At 39.2% G+C, this 26,296-nt stretch overlaps 1 protein-coding gene across 3 annotated transcripts in view; it reads left to right on the top strand.

Annotated features, from left to right (window-relative positions):
- TFB1M (transcription factor B1, mitochondrial) overlaps window positions 1-26,296 on the top strand; it is a 79,702-nt gene that overhangs the window by 22,769 nt on the left and 30,637 nt on the right. For all 3 annotated transcript variants that reach the window (XM_049653147.1, XM_049653145.1, XM_049653146.1), the window contains 2 exons: window positions 10,484-10,592; window positions 11,946-12,097. In XM_049653147.1, coding sequence (XP_049509104.1) covers window positions 10,484-10,592; window positions 11,946-12,097 — 261 coding nt within the window. The remainder of the gene's footprint in view (window positions 1-10,483; window positions 10,593-11,945; window positions 12,098-26,296) is intronic.

Below are 26,296 nucleotides of genomic sequence, written 5' to 3'. Positions count from 1 at the left end.
AGATCTCTCTTTTCATGGATACCAACCTGTATTGATTACTGCAGTTCTATAGTAAGACTCGAGAGCAGGTAATTTGAGTCTTCCAACCTTGCCTTTTCCAAAATTGTTCTTGCTATTCTACGTTCTTTGCATTTCCATATAGTTTTAACATTAAATCATCAATTTCCTCTTTTTTTTTTTTTTTGTTTTTGTTTTAAGCCTGATTAAAACTCTAGATCACTTTTAGGAGAACTGGCATCTTAACGATCTAGGCTTCTAATCTTTAAACATGGTATATTTCCCCATTTATTTAGATTTTCTTTAATTTCTGTCAGCAGTGTTTTACAGTTCTATGTATTCAAGTCTTACACATCTTTTGTCAAATTTATCCCTAACTATGTCCTGTTTTTTGATGCTATTATACTTGGTATTGGTTTTTAATTTCAGTTTCCATTTGTTTGTTGCTACTATGTAGAAATATCATTTGTTTTGGGAGTGGACTTTGTATCCTCCAGCCTTGCTGTGCTCACTTATTAGTGGCTATTTTGTAGATTTCTTAGGATTTTCTGCATGTATTATCATTTCATCTATAATAAAAACCATTTTACCTCCTCCACTTCAGTCTGTTTGCTGCTATTTCTTTTTGTCTTGGCTAGAATCTCCAGTACAGTTAAACATCCTTGCCCATTCCTGATCTGAGGGAAAGCATTCAGACTTCCACCAGTAAGTATGATGTCAGTTGTAGGTTTTTCCTAGATCTCCTTTGTCAGCCTGAGGAAGATCCTTTCTGTTCTAGCTACCTGAGAGGTTGTGGTGTTTGTTTTTTTAATATATATATTTTTTAAATAATTTATTTGCAAAAATACTTTTTCTGAGTTTATTGAGATAATCATATGGCTTTTTTTGTTTTTAGTTTGTTAATATAGTGAATTATATTGATCTTTTTTTTTTTTTTTTTCTAATGGTAAGCCAACCATCCATTGAATCTGTGGTGATAAAGTCTCTCTCATTCCGGATATTGGTATTTTGTCTCCCTACATATTGGTCAACTTTATTGATCTTCTGAAAAAACAACAACAAAAAAAAGCTTTGATGTTGATTTTTCTGTCTTGTGTTCTGTTTTCTATTTCACTGATTTCTGCTCTGAAATCTTTATGTTCTTCCTTCTGTTTCCTTGAGGTTTAATTTGTTCTTTCTATATTTTTTAAGGTGGAAGCTGAGGTTTTCTCTTTGAAGCCTTTCTTATTTTCTTATAGATGTTAAGTGCTATAATTTTCCTCTCAATACAACCTGAGTAGAATCCTACAAATTTTGAGGTGTTGTGTTTTCGTTTTCATTTATTCAAAATACTGATTTACTTAAAAAAAATTTTTTTAGAGATTTTATACCTAAAGAAAGATTTCTAAAAGAAGTTGAGAATTTCCAGATAAACCTTCAATTCCAGTTTCCCTTTTAATTTCTTAATTTGACTTCTTAGAGTATTTAGAAGTGTATCATTTAGCTTGTTTTCCAGATCTCTTTCTGTTAACTGATTTTTAACTTAATTCCATTGTGATAAGAAAACTTACTTTGCATGACTTAAAATCATTTTAAATTAATTTATACTTGTTTAATGGTGTAACACATGATCTATCTTGGTAAATGTTCCTTATGCAGAATATGCCTTCTGCTGTAAAGGATATACATTCTTCTATTGGATGCTATGGAAATTTCAGTAAGGTCAAGTTGGAGTTATTCAAGCCTTTTGTATTCTTAGTGATTTCCTATTCTGTTGTTAAGAGAGGGGTATTGAAATCTCTTAAGTGCAGATTTGTTGGTCTGTCCTTGCAGTTCTCTCAGTTTTGCTCTCATCTATTTTGAAACACTGTTATTAGGTGCATAAACATTTAGGATTGTTAGGTCTTCATGACAAATTGGCTCCTTTATCATTATGAAATGATCATCATGATCCTTGGTGATATTCTTTCCTCTAAAATCTACTTTGATAATAACATAACCATGCCAGCTTTCTTTTGATTAATGTCCGTTTCATCCTTTCCTGTATGTCTTCATATTTAAAGTCGATTTCTTATCGACAGCATATAATTGGGTCTTGCTTTTTTTCTCACCAATCTGACCATGTCCATTTGTGTACTGGTTTTCTATTGTTGCTGTAACAAATTCCCACAAACACAACAGCTTAAAATGACACACATTTATTCTGTTACAGTTCTGAGGATAAGAAGTCTGAAATGAAGGTCAGTAGGGTCGTGTTCCTTTTCTGGAGGCTTCAGGGAAGAATTTTTTTTTTTTTGCCTTTTCCAGCTTCTGGAGGCCAGCTGCATTCATTAGCTCATGGACCTCTCACTTCCACATCTATCATTGACTTTGATCCTTCTGACTCACTCTTTTAAAGTCTTTTGTGATTGATTATTTTGGGTCCACCCAGATGATCTAGGATAATATCCCCATTCTGAGATCTGTAATCACATCTGCAAAGTCCTTTTACCATATAAAATAACATAGTCACAGGGATTAGGATGTGGGCATTTTGTGGGGCCAGTGTTGGGCCTACTGCAATTTTTATCTATAACTCTTTGTTTTGTTATTTTTAGTAGTTTATTGAAGGTATATAGTATACATCTTTAACATATCCCAGTTCACCTTCAAGTAATAAAATACCACTTCATGTATAGCATACAAATCTTAGAATAATGTGTTTCTCCCTGCCAGGCCTTTGTACTGTTGGCGTCCTGTGTTTTGCTTCTCCATGCTGTAAACTTCACCGTACAATGTTATTTTTGTTCTAACAGTCAATGCTATATTAAAGAGGTTTCAACACAGTAGACTTCTGTACAATGTGGGGGTTATGGGCACTGACCTCTGCACAGCTGAAAATCCACGTATTACTTTGTACTCCCCAGAAATTTAACTAAAGCCTACTATTAACCAGAAGCCTTACCAATAACATAAACAATCACTTAACACATTCTTTGTATGTTACATGTGTTATGTGCTGTTTATTACAGTAAAATAATCTAGAGAGAAGAAAATCATATATTCCTATTATCCTAATCATATTAAGAAAATCATAAGAGAAAATACATTTATAGTACTGTAAGAAATCCGCATATACATGGACCAGCGCAGTTCAGACCCTGTTGTTAAAGGGTCAACTATAATAAGAAAAATTGTTACGTATTTACCCATATGGTTACTGTTCTGAGTGCTCCTCATCCGTATGTCCACCTAGTATTATTTTCTGTCTACCTGAAAGACTTTCTTCAGCATTTTTTGTAAGTTTTGTGGAACTTTCCGTGTTTGTATGTCTGAAGAAGTATTTTATTTTGCCTTTGTTGTTGAAAAACATACTGGCAACTGTTTTCTTTTAGTACTCTACAACCATGGCTCCACGGTCTTCTCACTTGCATTGTTTCTGACCAGAAATCTGTTGTCATTCTTATCTTTGCTCCTCTGCCTTTTTTCCCTGGTTGCTTTTGAGATTTCTCACTGGTTTTGAACAGCTTCATCACGGTGCACCTTAGTGTCCTTTTCTTCGTGTTTCTTTTGTGTGAGAGTCCTTGAGATTCTTGGATCTGCAGGATTTCCTGCTTTCCTGCTGTCCAGTATCTGAAAACTGTAGTTTCGTCTATTTTATCTATTTTTTATCTGTTTAAGCCAGAAGAGACTATCTGGTCTTCTGTTCTCCATCTTAGCCAGAGTAAGAAGCTCTAGGATTCTTCTTAATCATTATGTGTTTATTTTGTGCAACTTTGGAGATAGGAAGTCATGATTATTGTTAGTATTGCCTCTGGGTTTTATAATAGGTAAACAGTGATTGTTTCTACCTGATAGGTAGGATGGAAAGTTCACAGAATTGAGAAACAAATTGGCTGATGTCAGATCTCAGATAAGGCACTTAGTAGCTTTCTGATCTTGAGCTTGCTGTTGTGAACCTGTTTGAGCTTCAGCTTTCTCATCTGCAGCATGAGGATAATAGTTATTGTTTGTGATCATTACAAGGATGGTAAGAAATTTATGTAAAGAGATGGGCATATAGAGCCTAGCATATTGCCAGTAGCTAGTAAATGGTTGCTATGATAATTATTCCCCTTCTGTGTCATCTTATAAAGGGATCTGTAGTGTAGTCATCCTGGCAAAAGGAGCTGTTTTTCATCAGAGACCGTAAAATTTTAAATTCTTTCGTCTCTAGCAAATTTTACAAAAGGGGGGGGCGCCTGGGTGGCTCAGTCGGTTAAGCGTCCGACTTCGGCTCAGGTCATGATCTCACAGTCCGTGGGTTCAAGCCCCGCATCGGGCTCTGTGCTGACAGCTCAGAGCCTGGAGCCTGCTTCGGATCCTGTGTCTCCCTCTCTCTGTGACCCTCCCCCGTTCATGCTCTGTCTCTCTCTGTCTCAAAAATAAATAAACGTTAAAAAAAAATTTTTTTTTTTAAATAAAAAAAAAAACAAAAGGGAAGATGGCCTGACTTTCTGTCGTGGCATGATTACATACTTCACACATGTAATTTATCTTTAAGATATGGCTACAGCCATAGTTAATCAAAACTCAACAAATAAGTAAAAGGTGGCTTACAACCAAAGTGACTTCCTAGTCCACTACAAACTAGAAGTAGATCAATGCTAGAAGCAGACCCACTGACAATAGCAAGAAGTAACAGTTATTACTGTGGCAGAAAAGCTATAAAAAGCAAACATAAAACTGAAAAAAAAGCGCAGTAGTAAGGGATCATAACCACTGACGCCATTACTCTACAGGCAACAATGACCCCTAGTCAAGAAAAGGGTGAAATTGGGTTCATTGTTCTTGGCTTAAGGAAGAGAATTTTGTGATATTGTATAGCAAGATTTCCCTCTGTAGCTTTTTCTGTTTATTTTCCACAAATTTTTTTTATTAAAGTATAATTAACACAGTGTTGTGCTAGTTTCAAGTGTACAGTATAATGATCAACAGTTCATTCGTTTCTCCACGCTCCTCAAGATAAGTTTACTCTTAATCCTCCTTGTCTGTTTCACCCATTCCCCCACCCAACTCCCCTCTGGCAACCGTAGTTATTTCTCTGTATTCAAGAATTTTTCTTTTTGCCTCTTTTCTATTTGTTTTGTTTCTTAAATTCCAGAAATGAGGGAAATCATACGGTATTTGTTTTTCTTTGACTTATTTTACTTAGCATTCTATCATCTGGGTCCATCTATGTTGCTGCAGGTGGCAAGATTTCATTCTTTTTGATGCCTGAATAATACTCAATCGTAGATATATACACCACATCTTCTTTATCCATTCATCTGTCCATGGACACGGGTTGCTTTCATATCTTGGCTATCGTGAATAATGCTGCAGAAAACATAGGGGCGCATATGTCTTTTCAAAATACTGTTTTAGTTTTTGGGGGGTGAATACCCAGTAGTGGAATTACTGGGTCATATAGAAATTGTATTTTTAAGTTTTTGAGAAACCTCCATACTGTTTTCCACAGTGGCTGTGCCAATTTGTATTCCCACCGACAGTGCACAAGGATTCCCTTTTTCTCCACCGTGCCATCATTTGTTATTTCTTGTGGTTTTTATTTTAGCCATTCTGATGGGTATAAAGTGATATCTTATTGTGGTTTTGATTTGCATTTCTCTGATTAGTGATGTTGAGCATCTTTTTATGTGTCTGTTGGCCATCTGTATCTTGTCTTTGGAAAAAGACATTTTTCCATTTTTCAATAGAATTATTTGTTTTTTGTGTGTTGAGTTGTAGAAGTTCTTTATATATTTTGGATATTAACCCCATATCAGATCTATCATTTGCAAATATCTTCTCCCATTCAATAGGTTGCCTTTGTGTTTTGTTGATGGTTTCTTTCACTGTGAGAAAACTTTTTATTTTGGTTAGTCCCAGTAGTTTAATTTGCTTTGGTTTCCCTTGCCTGAGGAGATGTATCTGGAATTTTTTTTTTTTTAAATGGCCAATGTCAAAAGAATTACTGCCTGTGTTTTCTTCTAGTAGTTTTGTGATTTGAGGTCTCACATTTAGGTCTTTAATCCATTTTATTTTTGTGTATGGTGTAAGAAAGTGGTCAAGTTTTATTCTTTGCATGTAGCTGTCCAGTTTTCCCAGCACATTTGTTGAGGAGACCATGTTTTTTTCCCACTGTATCCCTGCCCCTTTGTCAAAGGTTAATTGACCTTACAAACTTGGTTTCATTTCTGGGCTCTCGGTTCTGCTCCATTGATCCATGTGTCTTGTTTTTTTTTTGCCAGTACTGTACTGTTTTGGTTACTGTAGCTTTACAGTATATCTTGATATCTGTGGTTGTGATACCTCCAGGTTTGTTCTTTTTCAAGATTGCTTTGGCTATTTGGGGTCTTTTTGGTTCCATACAAATTTTAGGGTAATAAGTACTAGTTCTGTGAAAATGTTCGTATTTTGATAGGGGTGCATTGAATCTGTAGATTGCTTTAAGCAGTGTGAACATTTTAACCATGTTGTCTCTTCCAATCCAAGAGTATGGAATATCTTTCCATTTGTGTCATCTTTAATGTTTTTCATCGGGGTTTCATAGTTTTTGGAGTATAGGTGTTTTGTTTCTTTGGTTAAGTTTATTCCTAGGAATTTTGTTATTTTTGGTACAGTTGTAAATGAGATTGTTTCCTTAACTTTTCTTTCTGCTACTTCATTATTATTCATCAGAAAATCATTCACCATGATCAAGTGGGATTTATTCTAGGAATGCAAGAGTAGTCCAATATTTATAAATCAATCAATGTGATACATCACATTAATAGAAAGAATAAAAACCATATGATCATTTCAATAGATGCAGAAAAAGCATTTGACAAAGTACAACGTCCATTCATGATAAAAACTCAACACAGTAGATTTAGAGGGGACATATCTCAACATCATAAAGGCCATATTATGAAAAATCCATATCCAATGTTGTACTAAATTGTGAAAAACTGACAGCTTTTCCTCTGAGACCTGGCACAAGACAAGGATGTCCATTGTCCTCATTTTTATTCAACATAATGCTGGAAATCTTAGCCATAGCAATCAGACAAGAAAAAAATAGGCTACTGTAGAAGTTTCTCTTTAAGAAATGTTAACACTGAAAGGAGTAAGCACTGTTTGAATATAAAGTTTATTAAATCTCTAAGTCCTTGATGAGACTGAGTACATGAGTTTCTGCCATGCATATTTTGGTCCTGTTTGAAAAATAAAACAAGGAGACTTTTTGAAGTCATGCTGTCATCTTCTTCCGTAAAAAAAAAAAAAAAAAAAAAAATATTGTAACATTATCTTAAATTCCTTTTGAGTAATAGCATTAGTCTTTTCTGTGTGTTCTACAGAAGAATAAAAATTGTTTTTCACCTATCATTCTGTATTATAGATTCCTTCATTCTCATATAGTTTTCCTAACAGTTTGCATAGCACTTATTTCAACAGTGTTTGGGTTCCTACTATGTAACAGGTCAGGAAGAAGGTAATATCACCAGGCTGTGTAATTAATGCTTTAGCTCACTCTACAATGCTGGATGCCAGGAGTCCCTCACCCACCATGAGAGGTAGCCTAAAACATACCAAATGGCCATTCAATATAGTTCTTTGTTCTCAAGGAATTTCTAGTTGTGCATAAGTTCCAAAAGTCGCATAAATTATTTCCTCATCAGGGGCACCTAGGTGGCTCAGTCGGTTAAGTGTCTGCTTCAGCTCAGGTCATAATCTCCTGGTTCTTGAGTTCGAGCCCCGCATTGGTGTCTCTTCTGTCGGGACCGAGCCCACTTTGGATCCTCTGTCCCAGTCTCTCTGCCCCACTCTCTCTGCCCCTCCCCTGAGTGTGTGCTCTCCCTCTCCGTCTCTCTCAAAGTAAATATAAATAAACTTAAAAAAAATTTCCTCATCAAATGAGATCACCAACAAATTACCTAGGTGGACCTTAGGTGCTTGCCCCCTGCAGAAAAGCTATCTCTAAAACCTTGACTTTGAGAGATTTTTTAAGTGACCCTATGAAGAATACTCCTGCATTTGTTTCCTCATTTTTGTTAAAGGCATTCTCTATTATTTTGTTCCATATACCCCTCACAAAACTTAATGCTAGGAAGAAAAAAAACAAACATTGTCTCTCCTGGAGACTTAGTATAATTATTTCTAGTAGAGAGTAAAAATTCTATAATTCAGTGTATAAATTGTCAGAGCTAACACCTGTAGGATTTACATACCTGCTTCTTTCATTGTTTCGTTTTCTGTTTCTTCTTATACGACCTTATCTAATGAATGCCTTTTACTCTAAACTGACTTAAACCTCATTTTGGAAGGATATGGCATTAAAAACTAAGATAAAAATGATGGAACAACTTAGGAGTGTCTGTAAAAATACTCATTTGACTATAATCGGGTGTCTGCATTTGTAGTCAGCTGTGCTTTGAGCACATTATGAGCTAACACCGTCAGAGTTTTAAAGTATAAAGTAGGGGTGCTCTTCTGGCTGTAATAGTGATCTTTCCCACCTCTCCACCATCCCCCAAATACTGTCATGGTAATGAAAACATCATTCTCTATTAGTGGTTGGTAAGAAAATGTGTGTCATTGCTGAATATCATTAGGTGTTAAAGTGGCTATTGTCTGTAATCATTCATACTATCATTTCAGTTTGTATGCCGTTTTTTCCCCCCCATAATTGCTTTAAGGCTTTCACAGAAAGCTATGGTCACCAGTATTCATTTCTTCCTCAGTGGGGAGTCTGAAAGGGGAAGATCAAGCTACAGAGTAGTCTTGGGAGGATTTGCTTTGTCATTGGCTGAGACTTAAGTCTGAAGGGCAATCCTAAAGAAATCGGCTAGAAATACAACTTTAAACCTAGGAAAGGAAGGTTAATGTGTGTTACACCAGTTTTCTGGTATGCAGCTGAGTGTGTATCAGTTAAATGTTAAAAAATTAACATTTCAAACGTGGTTATCAGAGCATGTATATTAATGCCAAAGATCTAAGTTTACATGGTTTTGTTTTAGTCTTAATTACTAATTACTTTATTACCTTCTCTATATACGATCATGAAGCATAAGCTTTTAGTTCTTCTGCTTTGTTTTTGGTATGCAAATTTGTTGTGTTTTAATTATGTGAAGCAGAATTCTAGAAAACAACTAATATTCTTCATTAATGGTAAATGCAGTCATTAAATGCATAGTTTTTATGCAATAAGAGCCTGTCCCAAAGAGAGTTACCTCCTTTTTTATTCATAGTATGTTGGAGTTACTATGTTTTCCATGATTTATAGTCTGGAACTCATCAGATTAAGTTTTAGCAAGTTTGGTAATTTAAAATAATCTATAAGTACAATAGTATTGGAGATACACAATTTTTTTTTGCTAAACTACCATGACTAAATATACCAGACTAGATGATTCCCAAACTGAAATGTTTAGCTTCTTACCAGTTTAAGCATTTCAGCGCTGTATTTTTTAAAATTTTTTTTTTCAACGTTTTTATTTATTTTTGGGACAGAGAGAGACAGAGCATGAACGGGGGAGGGGCAGAGAGAGAGGGAGACACAGAATCGGAAATAGGCTCCAGGCTCCGAGCCATCAGCCCAGAGCCTGACGCGGGGCTCGAACTCACTGACCGTGAGATCGTGACCTGGCTGAAGTCGGACGCTTAACCGACTGCGCCACCCAGGCGCCCCTCAGCGCTGTATTTTTGAAGTGTTACTTGTATAATTCTACCTGATTTATCAGTGAAATAATTTTTTGCAAGTTTCTTGACTTTACAAATTTTGAGAGTCTCAAATCTCAGGCTGGGAGGAGGAGTTTTCCCATTTTATGGTTGATCGTTCGCTTATTCACTTATCAAAAAATGTGAAGCACCTACTCTGCACTTTGTAGCTGCAGGGGACCTTAAGATAGATGGGAAACAGGTGCTACCCTTAAGGAGCATATGTTATCACAGGGAGAAGAAACCTCGCTATACACAATTAGGAGATAGTAGGTCATAATGCCGTAAAGAAGCATGTGCAAGGCACGACATTTACCCAAAGGCAGGAGTAATCTACGAAGTAGGTGCCGTGTTCCGGGGTCTCTTCTCTGGCTTCTATGGTGTTTCTTTCATCCTTCCTACCAGTGGCCAGAATTAGGCAAGAAGAAGGTTAGGAGAGAGAATCAGCAGCACCAAGGGGTGCTCAGGGCAAAAGTTCCCTAACTTGGAGCCAAGGGTGTCTGAGCCTCTTGAGGTGATACCTGATGTGGAAGGAAGGTCACCTCTTCCTTATAATCTCCTTTAGAAGGGATGTTAGTGATACATGTACTCCTGCTCTTAAACTTCCTAAGCTTCAGGGGACTGCATCTGGGTGGTGGTGGTTGTTTTTTAAACCATGAAGAATCAAGTTTTATGTTGGGTGCAGGGGTGTGTGTGTGTGTGTGTGTGTGTGTGTGTAGAGAGAGAGAAAGAGAGAATGAGAGAGAGAGTGTGTGTTTCACTGTTCTCCAAAGTGTGAACTCATTTTATTGATCTTTTTGTAAACTAGATGCTTTCCGATGCAGCACCTGGAAAACTGAGAATTGTCCATGGTGATGTGTTGACATATAAGATAGAAAGGGCTTTTCCAGAAAGTCTTAAAAGACGGTGGGAAGATGGTAAGTGATTTGGGGTTGGTTTTCTTATTTTCTTTTATAATTATTTATAGTACAAATATTTAATGCTATTATACATTACAGACATTACACATTTATATTAAATATTATAAAAACAGAATTGAATACGTAGTGTGCATTATAATTTTTTCTGCTTTTCTACTCTTTTCCAAAATGATAAATCTAATTACTTTTTCTTCTATTTGTCTCCTATTTTTCAAATGTTTAGGGTTCTAAACCCTAGCTTGATATTTTTATGACAAATAAGCTTGCTATTTTTATGACACCCTGTAATGATGGGATAAACTATGAAGTGTTACTTTTTCCAAATGGTGAAAAAAAGAAGTGTTTTAGTAAACGAAGCCACATCCAGTTACCAGCGTCTCGCATTCCATGGCCAGCCAAGGGTCTTCATTTTTTAGACAGTCGGGTCCCCGCTATGTACCAACTCTTTGGAATCCGTAGATACATGGGGTGTGTTACTTGCCTATAAAGCCCTTGAGAATACGTACTGCTGGCCTGACCGCCAGTGTGTGTGTGTGTGTGGCCGCAGCACCGCCAGGCTCCTTCAGAGAGGTGGCCACTGCCTGCCTCCGCCTTCCGGCTCTCCTCTCGGCACACTGCCTTCAGGTCTCCGGTCCGGCCCCAGTCACACCGGAGTCAGAGTGACCTCCTGAATTCCTCTCTCAAACCTTATCTGACGGGGTTCTCAGGCATTCATCTGAGTGTTACCTGCTCTTCCGGACGTTTTCTCTGCTCTTGTCTTCCCTGACACCAGGTCCTTCCGTTTTCCCTTCTACATTGTACGACTTTCTCTAGCTGTTCCTTGCTGGTGGTTCTTTTTCCAGCTACCTCTTAGATGTTGTTCCTGAGCTCTTTCTTCTTGAGCACCTGCTCTTGTGCTCCAGATTTGCCGGAATTCCTCTGCTCCTGTGGTTAACTTACACCTGTGTGCGGCAGACACTTCCATCTGTCTGTGCAGCCTGTACCCCCTTCCTGGCATCTGATCCTCTGACAGCTTCACCTGGGTGCCCCATAGGCACTTTAACCTCCTCACGTCCGGATCAAATTACCTTTTCCCTCAAATCCGGTCTCTTTCGTATTTTTCCTAAGCCGGGAAACCTGAGGACTTTGAACACTAATTAAGGTAGAATGTTTTTCTTAATAATTCAAAGCTGACGATGAGGAAACATTGCTTTTGAAGAATAAATGGACTGAAAAATAGGTAGCCATGTCGTTTCATGTATTTTTGTTTGACGCTGTTAGTACCCAGTTTGACTTTTATTCTTAACCAAAATAGTATTCAGAACACTTTGATGAAATCGTTACAAGTTGTTTTTTCCTCCTGCTAACCAGATCCTCCAAATGTACATATTATTGGAAATCTGCCTTTTAGCGTATCAACTCCACTGATTATCAAGTGGCTTGAAAATGTTTCTTGTAAAGATGGACCTTTTGTTTATGGCAGAACCCAGATGACATTGACTTTTCAAAAGGAAGTGGCAGAGGTAAGTTCTGACCGTGTGTGGGTTTTTTTTGTTTGTTTTTTTTTTTTGGCTCTTCGAATTCCAAAACAAAGTAATACTGCATTTTTGTGACAGACTGTGTTTTCTAAGTTAATGCTCCATTACACATACACACCAACACCAGCTCATCCAACAGTTAAGCATGTCATGATGATGACAGGTGTGACTGCTGTGAGCTCTCCGTGGAGAACACGAGTGCTGTGCTGCCAGCCAGGAAGGCCGTGTCCTACATACAGGGACACAGTAGGGCCATAGAACAGTGAGAGACACCATCTGTGGGATGCTGCTGATACAGTAATACATAGGGATTGGCCTGTGGTCGGTTAAAGTTGATACATTGAACTTCATGAGATGGTGAAGAATGCGGTAATCAGTCGGTTTGGAGAAAGGGAAGGAGGTTGGTGTCTGATTATGCAGTACATAGACTTTCACTTAATCCCCTACTTCTGCTGGGCCTGCTATGCCTGCATTCCCATGGCGGGAGTGTTCCCAGGTCACTCTCTAGAAAATAATCCTACGGGGTAATAAGCAAGGGCAGGTTTTGTGCTGCAGAGGTTTAGTGAGGGGATCTGCAGACTATAAGTGTTTGTTTTTTTTTTTAATTTTTCATTATGACTTACAAATACAGAAGAGTATGTGATGGATTTGTATGGCTTAATAAAAAGAACACCTGAATCACCCCACTCAACTCAGTAGTTAAATTCCCAACATCGTTGACACCCTCTTGTATGCCTCATTCTGATTGTATCTCTGGTTTTCCACCTGCTACCAAAGTAATCAGTACCATGAATTTGGAACTTATTATTCCCTGTTTAGTTTGGCACATAGATTCTTATCTGTATAATTGATATACTTTAGTTTTCTCCATTTTTGAACTTACGCAAATGGATTCATGCACTATGTACTTCTTTTCTCCTCATTCACTTATGCTGCTCATAGCTGTAGTTTATTTGTGTAGTTATACACTACCCACTCTTTGACTAAGTCGTAATTTATCTGTCCATTCTCCTGTTTTGGAATCCTGTTCCAGTGTTTTTACAAACAAAGCTGTCGTGGAGATTCTTCTATTTATGTCAGCTGGAGCACATAAGCAAGCTTTCCCTAGAGAATATATCCAGAAGTGGCCATGCTGGGTCTTAAGTTCCCCCAATCTTCACTTGGGCTAAATAATGCTAATTTGCTTTCTGAAGTCATCATGCCTGTTTATATTCCCACCAACAGTGTGTGTGAGTTCATTTTGCTTCATATCCTTGCCAGTACTTGATATTGCCAGACTTGTACTTTGTGTTAATCAGAGCTGAATGGTGTGTTTTTGTGGTTTTATTTTGTCTTTTGCTAAATTTTTAATCAAATTGAGCACCGGGGTCACCTGGGTGTCTCAGTCGGTTAAGCGGCCAACTCTTGATATTGGCTCAGGTCATGATCTCATGGTCAAGATCAAGCCGTGTGCTCAGCCCAGAGCCTGCTTGGGGTTCTCTTTCTCTCCCTCTCTTGCTGTCCCTCCCTCACTTTTGCACATGCGTTGTCTCTCTGTCTCTCTGTCTCTCTCTCTGTCTCTCTCTCTCTCAGAATGAACTTTTTTAAAAAACTAAGCACCATTTTGCATGTTTATGGACCTTTGAGATAGCATCTTTTTTGTGAAGTACTTGCCCTTTGCTTATTTTTCTGTTGGATTGCTTGTCTTATTCTCTTATATTTGGAGGAGTTCGAACATGGTCTTCGTACTTAGTCTTTTATTAAGTGTGTCACAAATTTTTTCTTCTCCTCTTTGGCATGTTATGGTCTTTATGGTATCCTTTAAAGAGCAGATGCTTTTAATTGTAAATTTATGGTTAGTGCTTTTGTGTCTTATTGAAGAACTCTTTATATCTTGATATTATGAAGATATTCTTCTGTGTTATCTTCTAGAAGCTTTTATTGTTTTACTTTTCACATTTATATGTGTAATCCACTTGGGATTGATTTTTGTGTATGGTGAAAATAGAAGCCACTTTTCCTGCTTTTCATACATGACCCCAGTGAACTTAGCACTTCTTCACTAACCTCTACCAACACCTCTGACATAATGACAAAGCCTCTATCGCACTGGTCTGATTAGAGACACCAAGAAGAACGATTGTATGAATCTAGGAGACAAAAGGCCCGGTGTTACAGAAGACAGAGCATGGAATCCTCAGAAGAACATTCAGTTCACCTCAGAGTAGCACAAAGAATTTGATAAGACCCCTATCATGTTTGCATATACTGAAAGAATAGGTAAGTTGAATTAGTGATAAATAGAAAATCAAATACAGGAAGGATTGAAGCAAGCAAAATATATCACTGTCAGAAAGACAAGTAAAAATGTTATTGGAAATATATAATTATTTATTCTGGAAACCGAAGGAAAAAAGAGGGACCTGTATAAAAAAATCACAAAACTTTACTGAGAGTCTCAGAAGATCACTGAGCTAAATCAAGAGAAATAGAACCCTGGAAGAAAAAAAAAATGAGTATTATAAAGATGCTTCATTTTTCCCAATTATGTTTTTTCAGCAACACCTTGAAATGTAGTGAGTAAAGTTCCAGGGATCATCTTGAGTGGACCTGCAAGAATGGAAAAGAAATTTTGAAAAAAAGAAGAGTGATGAGAGAAGCCTTGCCTATCAAATGTTAAAATGTATTGTAAACTCTAATAACTGAAGCACTGTGACGCATTATGAAACTGAGTGACGGCTACATTAGAAGGCACAGAATCAGCGGCGCCTGGGTGGCTCAGTTGGTTGAATGTCTGACTTCGGCTCAGGTCATGATCTCATGGTCCGGTCCATGGGTTCAAGCCCCGCATTGGGCTCTGTGCTGATAGCTCAGAGCCTGGAGCCTGCTTCCGGTTCTGTGTCCGTCTCTCTCTCTCAAAGGTAAACAAACATTAAGAAAATTAAAAAAAAAAAAAAGAAAAAGCCAGAATCAGACAACTTCATATTTGATAACGATTGTATCCTGTGTCAGCAAAGGAAAAAAAAAAAAAAAGATGATTTAGTGAATGCTTGGATATTGAAGCAATTTAATAATTCACTGTATGTAATAAAAAAAATAATTCACACATAAAAATTCCAGTTCCTAGAGCCCACCGGCCACCCTGCTGCCACTGTCCCTGTGGCGCCTTAACAAAGGCACCGTCTCAAAGCACGAGCAGTCCTAAAGGTGCCTGGAGAAGTCGGGGGTGTGGACACACTGACCAGGGTATTGGCAGCCTTCTATGAAGAACCAGAGAAACCTAATAGTGCTGTGCGTTTTTAAAGCATCGCTTAGGAGCTGCTGCCCCTAGAAAATCCAGAAATAGAGCTGCCTCACCTAGAATCGACAGAAATGAAAGAGAAATATGAAGCTATTGTAGAAGAAAATAAACAAAAACAAAGCTTGCTCTGTATGCACCACCTCAGAATAGGATTCTTCTCAGTTGAAAAGACACTGAAAAAATGGTGTTGTCTGACTTGAATAGTTTGTATAGTATATAATATTTTGCAGAACAGCTTCCCTAGAACTCTTGATACGTTGAATTCACCTGTATCACACTTTAACTGTTACAAACACATATACTTCGAAACACCAACAATATAAAAACAAAAAGTTTCCAGTTACTGTATCTTCAGATTCACTACCCTGTTGTGCAGTGGCTAATCTGTTGTTAATTTTATTCAGTTTTCATTTTGGATATTGTAGTTTTACTTCTAGAAGTTCCATTTGGGTCTTATATTGTCCCTTACTTCATTATGTTCATGCTTTCCTTGGCATCTTTACATAGGTATAATATTTATAATAGCTGTTGTAAGACCTTTGCTTATTAATTTCACTACCTCTGTCATTTCTGTATCATTTTACCATTTGCTTTTTTTCCCCTCCCTCTTTCTATGAGTCCTACTTTTCTGCTTCTTTGCAAGCCTGGTAATTTTTATTATTTTTAATATTTATTTAATTTTGAGAGAGAGAGAGCACACAAGCAGAAGAGGGTCAGAGAGAGAGAGAGGGACATGCAGATTTCAAAGCAGGCTTTAGGCTCTGAGCTGTCGGCACAGAGCCCGATGTAGGGCTCAAACTCTCGAACCCATGAGATCATGACGTGAGCTGAAGTTGGATGCTTAACCGACTGAGCCACCCAGTTGCCCCACAAGCCTGGTAATTTTTGGCGAGATGCTAGATATTGTGAGGTTTTGTTCTGTTTTGTTTAATCTTGTGGAGGGCTGGATTTTGTTGTATTGGCCTGAGTGGTGGGTTTTGTTCTGGCACAAAGATGAGTCACGTGCATATTGGTTTGGAGCTTGCTTTTAAGCTTGCTTATGACAAGTCTATAGCAGCCTTTAATCTGAGGCTAATTAAAGTCACACTATTAAGTCACAACCTTTCTGAGGAATCCACCCAGTACCCCGTGTATTTCAAGGGCTCTTTACTTGGCTGTTGGGTGTACAGACTATCTCTAACCCTGTGTGACCTGCATTTGTCCCACTTTCTGATGCTACTTTCTCCAGCCTCCCAACCTCATGCACTTCTAGATCGATGCTCTGTCAGAGACTTGAAGGGATCCCTTTGCATATCTCAGGAGCTCCCTCCCCTTTCCTGTCTCCCATGCCCCCTGTCTGTCTCTGTCTCTGTGTGTGTGTGTGTGTGTGTGTGTGTGTGTGTGTGTGTTTACATATCCAGTAGTGTGCCTCACAAGTTCTGGCTGCCTTGGCCTCCCAGAGCCTGGCGTCTGTCTCCTCTTGTCAGGCAGACCACTGGGCTCTGTTTCTACTCCTGATTGTGCTGCTGCCTGAGTATGGCTTCCAGGCTGTTAGCTGCTCAGTTGTGAGGCTCACCTCTCACCTTCTTTCTCCGGTGTCTGTGCTCATAGTCCCGTAATGCTGTTGTTTAATTTACATACATTTTATGTATGTAAAGTGTCGTTTCATACATTTTATTCAGCTTCATACTTGTTTTTTTGTAGACAACTTTTTAATATCAGAATTCCCCTGAGAGAATTATATACATATGTGAGAATTACACACACACACACACACACACAACACATATATATATAAAATGTAGTCACATTAGTTCTGTTCTTTAGATGCCTTCCTCTGCATTTACACATGTGTAAGAATTCTATTCCTTAGATCTCTCCCTCTCTCTTTACCCATGTTCCACTTGAGAATAGTGGTTCTCTGTGGAGACGATTTTGCCCCCAGCCCCCCATTCAGGGACATTTGGCAGTATCTGGAGACATTTTTTTTTTTGTAGTGCGTGACTGACTCAAATGTAGTACGTTTACATTGTTGGGCAACCACTGCCTCTGTCTAGTTCCATAAAATATTTAATGCATACCTTTTGAAAGCTATATGAAAGCAAAGATTACTTGAGTGATTCAGAAGAAATTTCTGTCATTTAACTCACTAGGCAATTTATTGAGTTTTACAGTTGTAAAATTTTAATTATATGAATATTTTTCACTTTGTTTTTAATTTGCCTGTATGGTACTGATGATAATATCGGCTCTTACTTATGGAATGTCTGCTATGGAATCGATGCCACTTTAGGTCCGTTTTCTTATTTAAGCCTCAAAGCAAGCTAATGAAATAGTATTTTTTAATTGACATTGACACACAGAGTTAGTTTCAGGTGTACAACGTAGGGATTCAGCAACCGTGCACGTTGTGCTGTGTTTGCCCCAAGAGTAGCTGCCATGTGTCAGCACACAAGGTATTACGCCACCGACTGTATTCCCTGTGCTGAACCTTTCATCCTTGCGACTTACAACTTTTGATAGGAAAGGATACTGAAGCTCGGAGGTTTTAATTAGCTTCTTCAAGACCACACAGCTACCAAGTAGCAGAGCTGGGACTTAGGCCAAGCTAGTCCGGCTCCCAAAACTTGATCTTCTGATCGCAACAGAATAATATTCACGTGGACACAGATTCAGTATCTAGGACATGTATAAATTATGAGGAAAGTTAAACTGAGCAAGCAGAATTCTGGGTACATGTAAACTCAAAATTAAATGCTTAAAAACAAGTGATGAGAAGCAGCTAACAGAACACCAGAAATCTTCACAGAACTATTCAAAATTAAGGAATTTAAAACTGAATTAAGGAGCTTTTGCTGGAAGTTTTTCATATAATTTCAGAGACTTTTATTTAATTATTGACCTGGCATAATCTTAAAATCATGATTTATAACTATTACCTTCTTTCTTTTCCATCACTGATTACTCCCTCTTTACTGGATTACTACGATCAAAAAGGAAACCTGCTCTAATGTCCTCTATTTTACAAAACAAAACAACTGTGTCTCTCTCTGTCTCAGAAATAAGTAAAAAAAATCAAAAATTAAAAAAATTTTTTTTAAAAAAAAGGCGCCTGGATGGCTCAGTCAGTTGAGTGACTGACTTCGGCTCAGGTCATGGTTTGTGAGTTCAAGCCCCGGGTCAGGCTGTGTGCTGACAGCTCAGAGCCTGGAGCCTGCTTCAGATTCTGTGTCTCCCTCTCTCTCTTTGCCTTGCCCTGCTCACACTCTGACTCTGTCTCAGAAATAAATAAACATGAAAAAAAAAATTTTTTTTAAACAAAACAAAATGGGAGCCTGGGTGGCTCAGTCGGTTCAGCATCCAATTCTTGAGTTCAGCTCAGATCATGATCTCCTGGTTTGTGGGATCGAGCCCCACATCAGGCTCTGCAGGGTCTGCATCAGATTCTCTCCCTCCCTCTTTCTCACTGCCCCCCCCCCCCCCCCCCCCCCCCCCCCCCCCCCCCCCCTACCCCCCCCCCCCCCCCCCCCCCCCCCCCCCCCCGCGTGTGCCTTTCAGAGCTGGCTCTTGCACGCTAGCGCGCGCGCTCTCTCTCTCTCTCTCTCTCTCTCTCTCTCTTATAAATAAATAAACAAACTTTAAAAGACAAAACAATCTCCCTTGACCCCACCTCATGCCTTCTGGCTATCTATAACAACCTAGGAACATTGCAGTCTATTTAACTTGATGGTTGCTTAAGTTCGAACCCATTCTAGAAGCATTACAATTTTATCCTTCCTGCCCATGTTTTATGTATTTGATGTCCTATTTTATGTCTTTTTATGTTGTGTATTCCTAATTATCATAGGTATGATTGATTTGACTACTTTTGTCTGAACCTTCATACTAGCTTTTATGAGGGGTTGATTTACTACCTTTAATGTATAATACTGTTACCAGTGAAATTTTTTCTTTTGTGATTTTCATCTAGTTATGGCATTTTCTGTTTTGCTTAAAGAAATCCCTTAAACGTTTCTTGCAAGGGCTGGTTTAGTGGTGATGAACTTCTTTAACTTTTGTTTGTCTGGGAAACTATCTCACCTTTAATTCTGAATGATAATATTTCTTGCTGGGTAGAGTGTTCTTGGTTGTAGGTTTTTTTCTTTCAGCACTTTGAATATATCATGTGTTCTGGCCTTCAGATTTTCTGCTGAAAAATCAGCTCTTACAGATATTTCCTTTTATATAACCAGTTGCTTTTCTCTTGCTGCTTTTAAGACTCCTTCTTTGTCTTTAATTTTTGAGATTTTAATGATTATCTGTCTCCATATGGACCTCTTTGGGTTCATCTTGTTTAGGGTATCTCTGCTTCCTGGACGTGGATCTGTGTTTTCTTTTCCTTGTTAGGTAGCTTTTTCCGTTATTTCCTAAAATTAAGTTTTCTGGTCCTTTCTCTCTTCTTTCTGTGTGACTCCTTATAAGATGGGTGTTGTGTGCCCAGTGTGGTCCCAGAGGTCCCTTAACCCATCCTGATTTTTTTCATTCTTTTTTTCTTTTTGCCATTCAACCTGAATGATTTCTACTGCCCTGTCCTCCAGATCACTGATCTGTTCTCTTGCATCCCCTGATTTGCTGTTGACTCCCTCTGTTGTGTTTTCCCTTGCAGTTATTGTATTCTTCAGCTGTAACTGGCTCTTTTTTATATTTTCTATCTCTTTATTTAAGTCCTTGCTGAGTTGATCCACTCCCCCCGAGTTTGGTGAACATCTTTATAACCATCACTTTGAACTCTTTATTAGGTAGATTGCTTATCTCTTTTTGTTTAGTTCTTTTTCAGGCTTTGTCCTGTTTTGTTTGGAACCTTTTCTACTGTCTGCTCATGTTGTCTAACTCTGTATTTGTTTCTATATACTAGGTAGGTCAGCTGGGATTCCTGTTCTTGAAGGAAGTGGCCTTATGTGGAAGGTGTGCCGTGAGTCACCAGAACCATGTGCTTCAGGGGTGTCCTCTGTTGGCTGTATGCACCCCTCTGTTGGCACTGGGCTGTGATTGCAACAGGTACACTGGGGGGCAGAGATGCCCCACCCACTTCCCCGGCAAGAGTTGATTTTGGGGGCAACAGTCTCCACGAGGCTCTCTGCCAGGTGTACAGGGTAGGAGTCCAGGAGCACCTGGCAGGAAGGCGGGTTCGGCAATGCAGGTCTTCAGGGGAACACCGGGGCAGGGCAAGCGGTGCCAGAAAGGTATATGGAGAGTGTCAGACTGGTGCCCGCCAGCATCGGACGCGTAGGCTGACAGGGTAAGAAGAATAGTGCCTGCCAGCATGTCCACTCTTGGATAAAGTTCTTACACAACCCTGCCCCTTTGGCCTGCTCCCTAAAATCAGGCAATATATTTTCTGCACATATGGCCCAGGCACTTTTCAAGCGGCTGCCTCTTTGCGGAGTCTCGGGGCAAGTGAGGTTATGTGTAGTCCCGTTAAGCGCAGAATCTCCATTTCCGCTAGCCTTCCAATTCTCCCAAAGCAAAACCCAGCTGATTTTCAGAGACAGAAGTTATGGGAACTTAACTTCCTAGTGCATATCCCCAGGGTGGGGGGTGCCTGGTGTGGGGCTGTAACCCCTCACTTCTCAGGGAGGATGTTTGCACCTGGGATATATCTTCTCTCACTCTTGGGTTTGGTTCCTGACCTGACCATGTCTTTGTTCCTCTTTCCCTTTTTGAGGCTTTGTCTTTATATTTACAGCTACCTCCGCTGTTCTCCCAGTCGTCAGGTCATTCTCAGGGAGAGTTGCTCTGTACGCAGCTGAAGCTGTGCTGTGTTCACGGGAGTGAGCTCGGGATCCTCCTGCTTTGCTGTATTCCTCACTTCTGCCCGTCTGGAGATATTTTTGGTTGTCGCAACTGGGGGGTGCTTTTGGTGTCTAGTGGGTAGAGGTTAGGGATGCCGGTAGACCTCCTTCAGTGCGCAAGATAGCCCCAACAACAGAGAATCGCTCCACATTTACCAGCCTAAAACGTCAGCAATGCCGAGGATAGGAACCTTCGCTTTAGGGTATTTAGCCATAAAATCTTTTTCTCAGCCATCTTAGAATTTTCCATCCCAAAAATGTAGGGCCCTTTTGTGTTTGTTAGGAACTGTAAGGCATCACTACCGTCCTAAGGCCCATGTCATTGCCGGCTTATGATTCTAACTCTCTTCTGTGTGTTTGAGTTGAGCATATATTAATAGTTTTCTTGTTTTCTCAGCCTTTTGATTTGTTCTTGGACTTTTATTTTCTCAGATGACATGATTATTATGGTATTTCTGTTCTCGAATAACACAATAGAGATGCAAAACACTATGTACTCTAATTCTTTTGGGGGAAAATGCAAAGGAACAGAGGCTTAAGAGGTGGAGGAATATTTTCAGTGACTCAGAATGTCAGTTGTGATTATTAATAACAGTGTTGCTTTAACTTCAGCATATGCAATTATTTTTCTTTAACCAGAAAAAAAATGTTGATTTTAGTTAAATTTTAGTACGGGTATCAAGAAGAGTTTACATTGAGTCTATAATTTATGGAATGCTCCAGAAGCATGGTTAACACTGGTCCTCTGACCAATTTTCATATTTTGCAAGTGAAAATCTAAACAGGACAGTATATGGCGAGCAATATTTTCTCATATACCCTCTGTTTGCTCTTGACAGTGTCGTATTTGTAATTTTATATTCCACAGATAGTGCTCTTTAGGCATTCACTTTGCTTGGCTTTGTTGAGTTCTAGAGCAGAAGCAACTGAGCACAGTCCTCTTGTCTCCAGGTCTGCAGGGTCTACAGCTAAGAATTCAGCTCGCACACATTAAAGAACATATAGACAGTATAAAGTTCCAGCTCATAAAATAGAATCAGACTGTGTAGCAGTAAATGAGACCTTAACAAATCTCACCTAACCTCATTTCATAGATGATGAAACTGAGGCTCAACGTTAGTTAACGTCTGGCAGAAGGTCACGGAGCTAGTTACAGGGAAAGCTGAACTTGAACCCAGGTCGTGTGTTTTCTGCTGCAGTCACGATGTTTAAGTTCTCCGTGTGACCGGACCTGTGGTCTTTCCTTTCTGGGTCCAGGATCAGCTTGTTGCTCTCCTCCCATCTTCAGGGGCCCCTGCTGCTTAATGGTCCATCCCTAGCAGGGAGGGAGGGAGTTACCTTGCCAGGAAGTATGTCGTTTTCAGTGTCCCTGATATTTGGCTGTGTAGCTTCCCAAGAATAAGCCTAATTTTTCTACTTAAAATGATTTTAGATGAATGAGGAAGAAAATAACACTGTCCTTGTGAAATCTTTGACCCCTGGTTTTTCTTAAACTGCCTCAGAAGGCTTTTAAAATCTCCAGGGTTAGAGGTTTCCTTTTACTGAAAAATTAACTGGTTTGGTTTCCTGGCCTTTTGTTGTTAAAATCTCTACCTTGTAACCGAGTTTGAACTTTAATAGCTTTACATATAACGTATCTATCATAGAAATATTAAGTCCTGTTTGGATGACTGATTTTGACCATGTAACTCTTGTGCTAGTTTGTTGTTATTGTTGTTGTTTTTTTGGGGGGGGGGGTTTAAAAATGTTTTTTTAATGTTTATTTAATTTTTCGAGACCGAGCAGGAGTGGGGGAGGGGCAGAGAGAGAGGGAGGCACAGAATCCGAAGCAGGCTCCGGGCTCTGAACTGTCAGCACAGAGCCCGATGTGGGGCTCAAACCCACAAACTGCGAGATCATGACCTGAACAGAAGTCAGCTGCTTAAACAGCTGAGCCACACAGGTGCCCCTCTTGTGCCAGTTTTTAACGAAACCTTTTGCAGAGCTTTCTGTTGTGTGGCTTGAATTTTTCCGTAATGAGTGTGCTGCTCTCTTCTGAATTCAGGTGTGTTATCCACACATTTTCATCTCCACAGCCTAGGTGTATTTGCTGCAAAGTTTGGATGGGTCAAGTTGAGGGGTCAGGCTTTACTGGCAGGAGTGGAGGCCTACCTAGCACCCTGAGTGAAATATACTTAAGCATGCCTTCACGTCCAATTCGTTTACCCTCTGTGCCTCACTGGTTTGCTCTTTGGTTAAAGTGATTTTTAAAATTTTGTTGAATTCATCAGCGAGAACACCTTTGAGATACAAGGTAAAATATTGGAAAACAATCCAGCGTAAATACTAATTTTCATATGCAGACTTTCTTTTTTTTTAATGTTCATTTATTTTTGAGAGAGAGAGAGAGTTGGGGGGAGGGGTTGAGAGAGAGGGGTACAAAAGGATCCGAGGCGGGCTCTGCACTGACAGCAGAGAGCCGTATGTGGGGCTCGATCTCCTAAACTGTGAGGTCATGACCTGAGGTGAAGTCAGACGCTCAACTGACTGAGCCAACCAGGCACCCCTGGTTTATTTTTTTTTTATTTTGGGATTAAGTTCACGCTAGATTTTAGTTTTACACAACTGCTTTGAACTGTGCCGGTTGTGCAGTGCACTTTGAAGTTTTTACTTTCATGGCAATGGTACATTTAAGCTCCAAAAGAAATTCGTGAGGAACTAGAAATATTTTCGACCCTTTGATCCATAAGCTTATTCTTTAAATATGTGCTTCTGGTGTTTGTCTTTTTTTTTTTTTTTTTTTTTTTTTTTTGCTTGAATATCTGCATTTCTTGGTTTTACAGTTTACTAAGGAACAATTTGCTTTGTCATTTATATTGTAGCAGCCTATCACTTATCCTGAACTGGGCCTCCCAGTCACTTCAACTGTCTAAATATAGACCAGAGCCAGGTAATTTAAAAAGAGGGATTAGGTGGAGGGATGGCTTCTGAGTAACAAAACAGATGCTACGAAATCTATTACTTTCCCCACAGGAAATTTTCTGAGCATCTCAGTTTAATAATTTTTTTTTAACGTTCGTTTGTTTTCGAGAGTGAGACAGAGCACAAGCAGGGGAGGGGCAGAGAGAGAGGGAGACACAGCATCTGAAGCAGGTTCCCGGGTGACAGCACAGAGCTTGAGGTGGGCCTCGAACCCACGAACTGTGAGATCATGACTTGAACCAAAGTCGGATGCTTAACCGACCGAGCCACCCAGGCGCCCCGAGCATCTCAGTTTTAAAACCTATGTAAGGCAAAGCTCTCGCGAGCCAAATTATGTGGTTTTCGTGTCCAAACAGGTCAGAAGTAGCAAATAATAGGGAATTTTAGGGATCTGCACATGACAGTGAAGCAAGAAGACAAAACGCAGTGCGGTAAACACTCATTCATTTAGTGGTGTGGCACACGGCCGACGTGCTCAACTCCGCGATTAATCCAGCAGCCATTGGCGTTTGTAAGGCTGACCCTGTATCACTTAGAAGAGGCTCAGAGTATCCAGTAAACTCTAAGAACATAGAGAAGCAGGATACATTTTTTGAAAGTCAGTGTGCCTCATTTTTTTTCATCCTCCACTCAGTTATGTCTAATCTTAACATATTGCCATATTTTTATTTTTATTTTTTTTAAGAAATAAAATGTTACAGATATGCTTAAAACCCTCTTCTGCCCCCTTTCTTTCTCTCCTGTGAGTTGTACTCAAAATTGATACTCCTCATTCCCATGCATGTGTTTTGCAGATACATATATGTTCACACACAGGAAACAATGAGGGGTAATGTTTTGAAGTTTTTATATGCATGGAGTCATACTCCACATGTTTTCTGCCACTTCATTATTTTCTGCTCTATTTTGGGATCTGTGCTGGTAACACCTTCTTACTCATTTTAACTGTTACTTAGTGTTCCATTGTCAAAATTACCACAGTTTGCTTATTCATTCCTGTTGATGGGCCTTTATGTTTTTTTCACCATTTTTGACGCTATGCACGTATGATGTGGTAGGGAACATTCTTCCACGGTATTTCCTTGTGGAAGTGTATGTACTGTTCTCTAGGACACGTCCTGAAGGTAGACCTAAAGGGTCATGAGGGTGTCCTCCGCTTCGGCTCTCCGGTATGTTTTGCCAAATTGTAATGCAGAGTGCTTGTACTGTTCTCCCTAGCGGTAGGTGGGGGTTCCTCTGGCTCCATATATTCACCAATTCTAGGTTCTGCCAGGCTCTTTTTGTTGTTGTTGTTGAAATTTTGTTCATTTCGTGGATAGGAAAGCTTATCTCATTATAGCTGAAATGTGTATGTCCTTAATTTGTAATGTGGTTGAGCACAGTTCATGGTTATGGTTCATCTGGGTGCTCTTAGTGTATTTCTTAGCATATTTTCTATTGTTTATCTTTCGGTTACTGATGTGTAGGAGTTCTCCTATGTTTTGAACACTAATCCTTTGTCAAAGGAGTTTCAAATACCTTCTCTCTGTGACTTATGTTTATAGTGTTTTTTTTATTATGGAAGTTTTAAATTTTAATAGAGTAAAAGATCAGTCTCTTACGGCTTTTGCTTTTGCATCTTCAAGAAATTTTTGCCTAGCATGGAGTAATAAATATTTATAAAAATTTTAAAGTTTTGCTCTTTATTTTTTGTGAATGCACTTGGAATTTATTTTTGGTTATGGTACGAGATGGGGAGTTACTCTTTTCTCCTGTAGATATACCTACTTCTACCAATATCACAGATTGAGTGGCCCATCCTTCTTCTATTAGTGGTTGCTGCCTTACATCTGTCACACAGCAAACATCCACATGTGCTTGGGTCTGTTTCCAAGGCCGTTGTTCTGTTGGTCTGTGCCTAGAGCAATGCCATACTTGGCCTTAATTTTGATGTCTGGTGGGGTGAGTCTGCCCCAGCCTGCCCCATGTTGATGTTCTTCAGGAGCTTTCTGGCTACCCTGGGCCCTTTGTCTTTCCATATAAAATTTTAGGGAATTTAATGTAAATTTCCTTCCAAACATCCCTTGAGATTTTGGTTGAAATTGCATTGCAATTATGAGTTAATTTAGATATACCTGGTTTTGGGGCGCCTGG

Source organism: Panthera uncia (assembly GCF_023721935.1).
Source record: "Panthera uncia isolate 11264 chromosome B2 unlocalized genomic scaffold, Puncia_PCG_1.0 HiC_scaffold_24, whole genome shotgun sequence".
NCBI classification, from domain to species: Eukaryota; Metazoa; Chordata; class Mammalia; order Carnivora; family Felidae; genus Panthera; species Panthera uncia.
The sequence above is the reverse complement of the archived record's forward strand: the minus strand, read 5'-3'. Positions and strand labels throughout refer to the sequence as shown.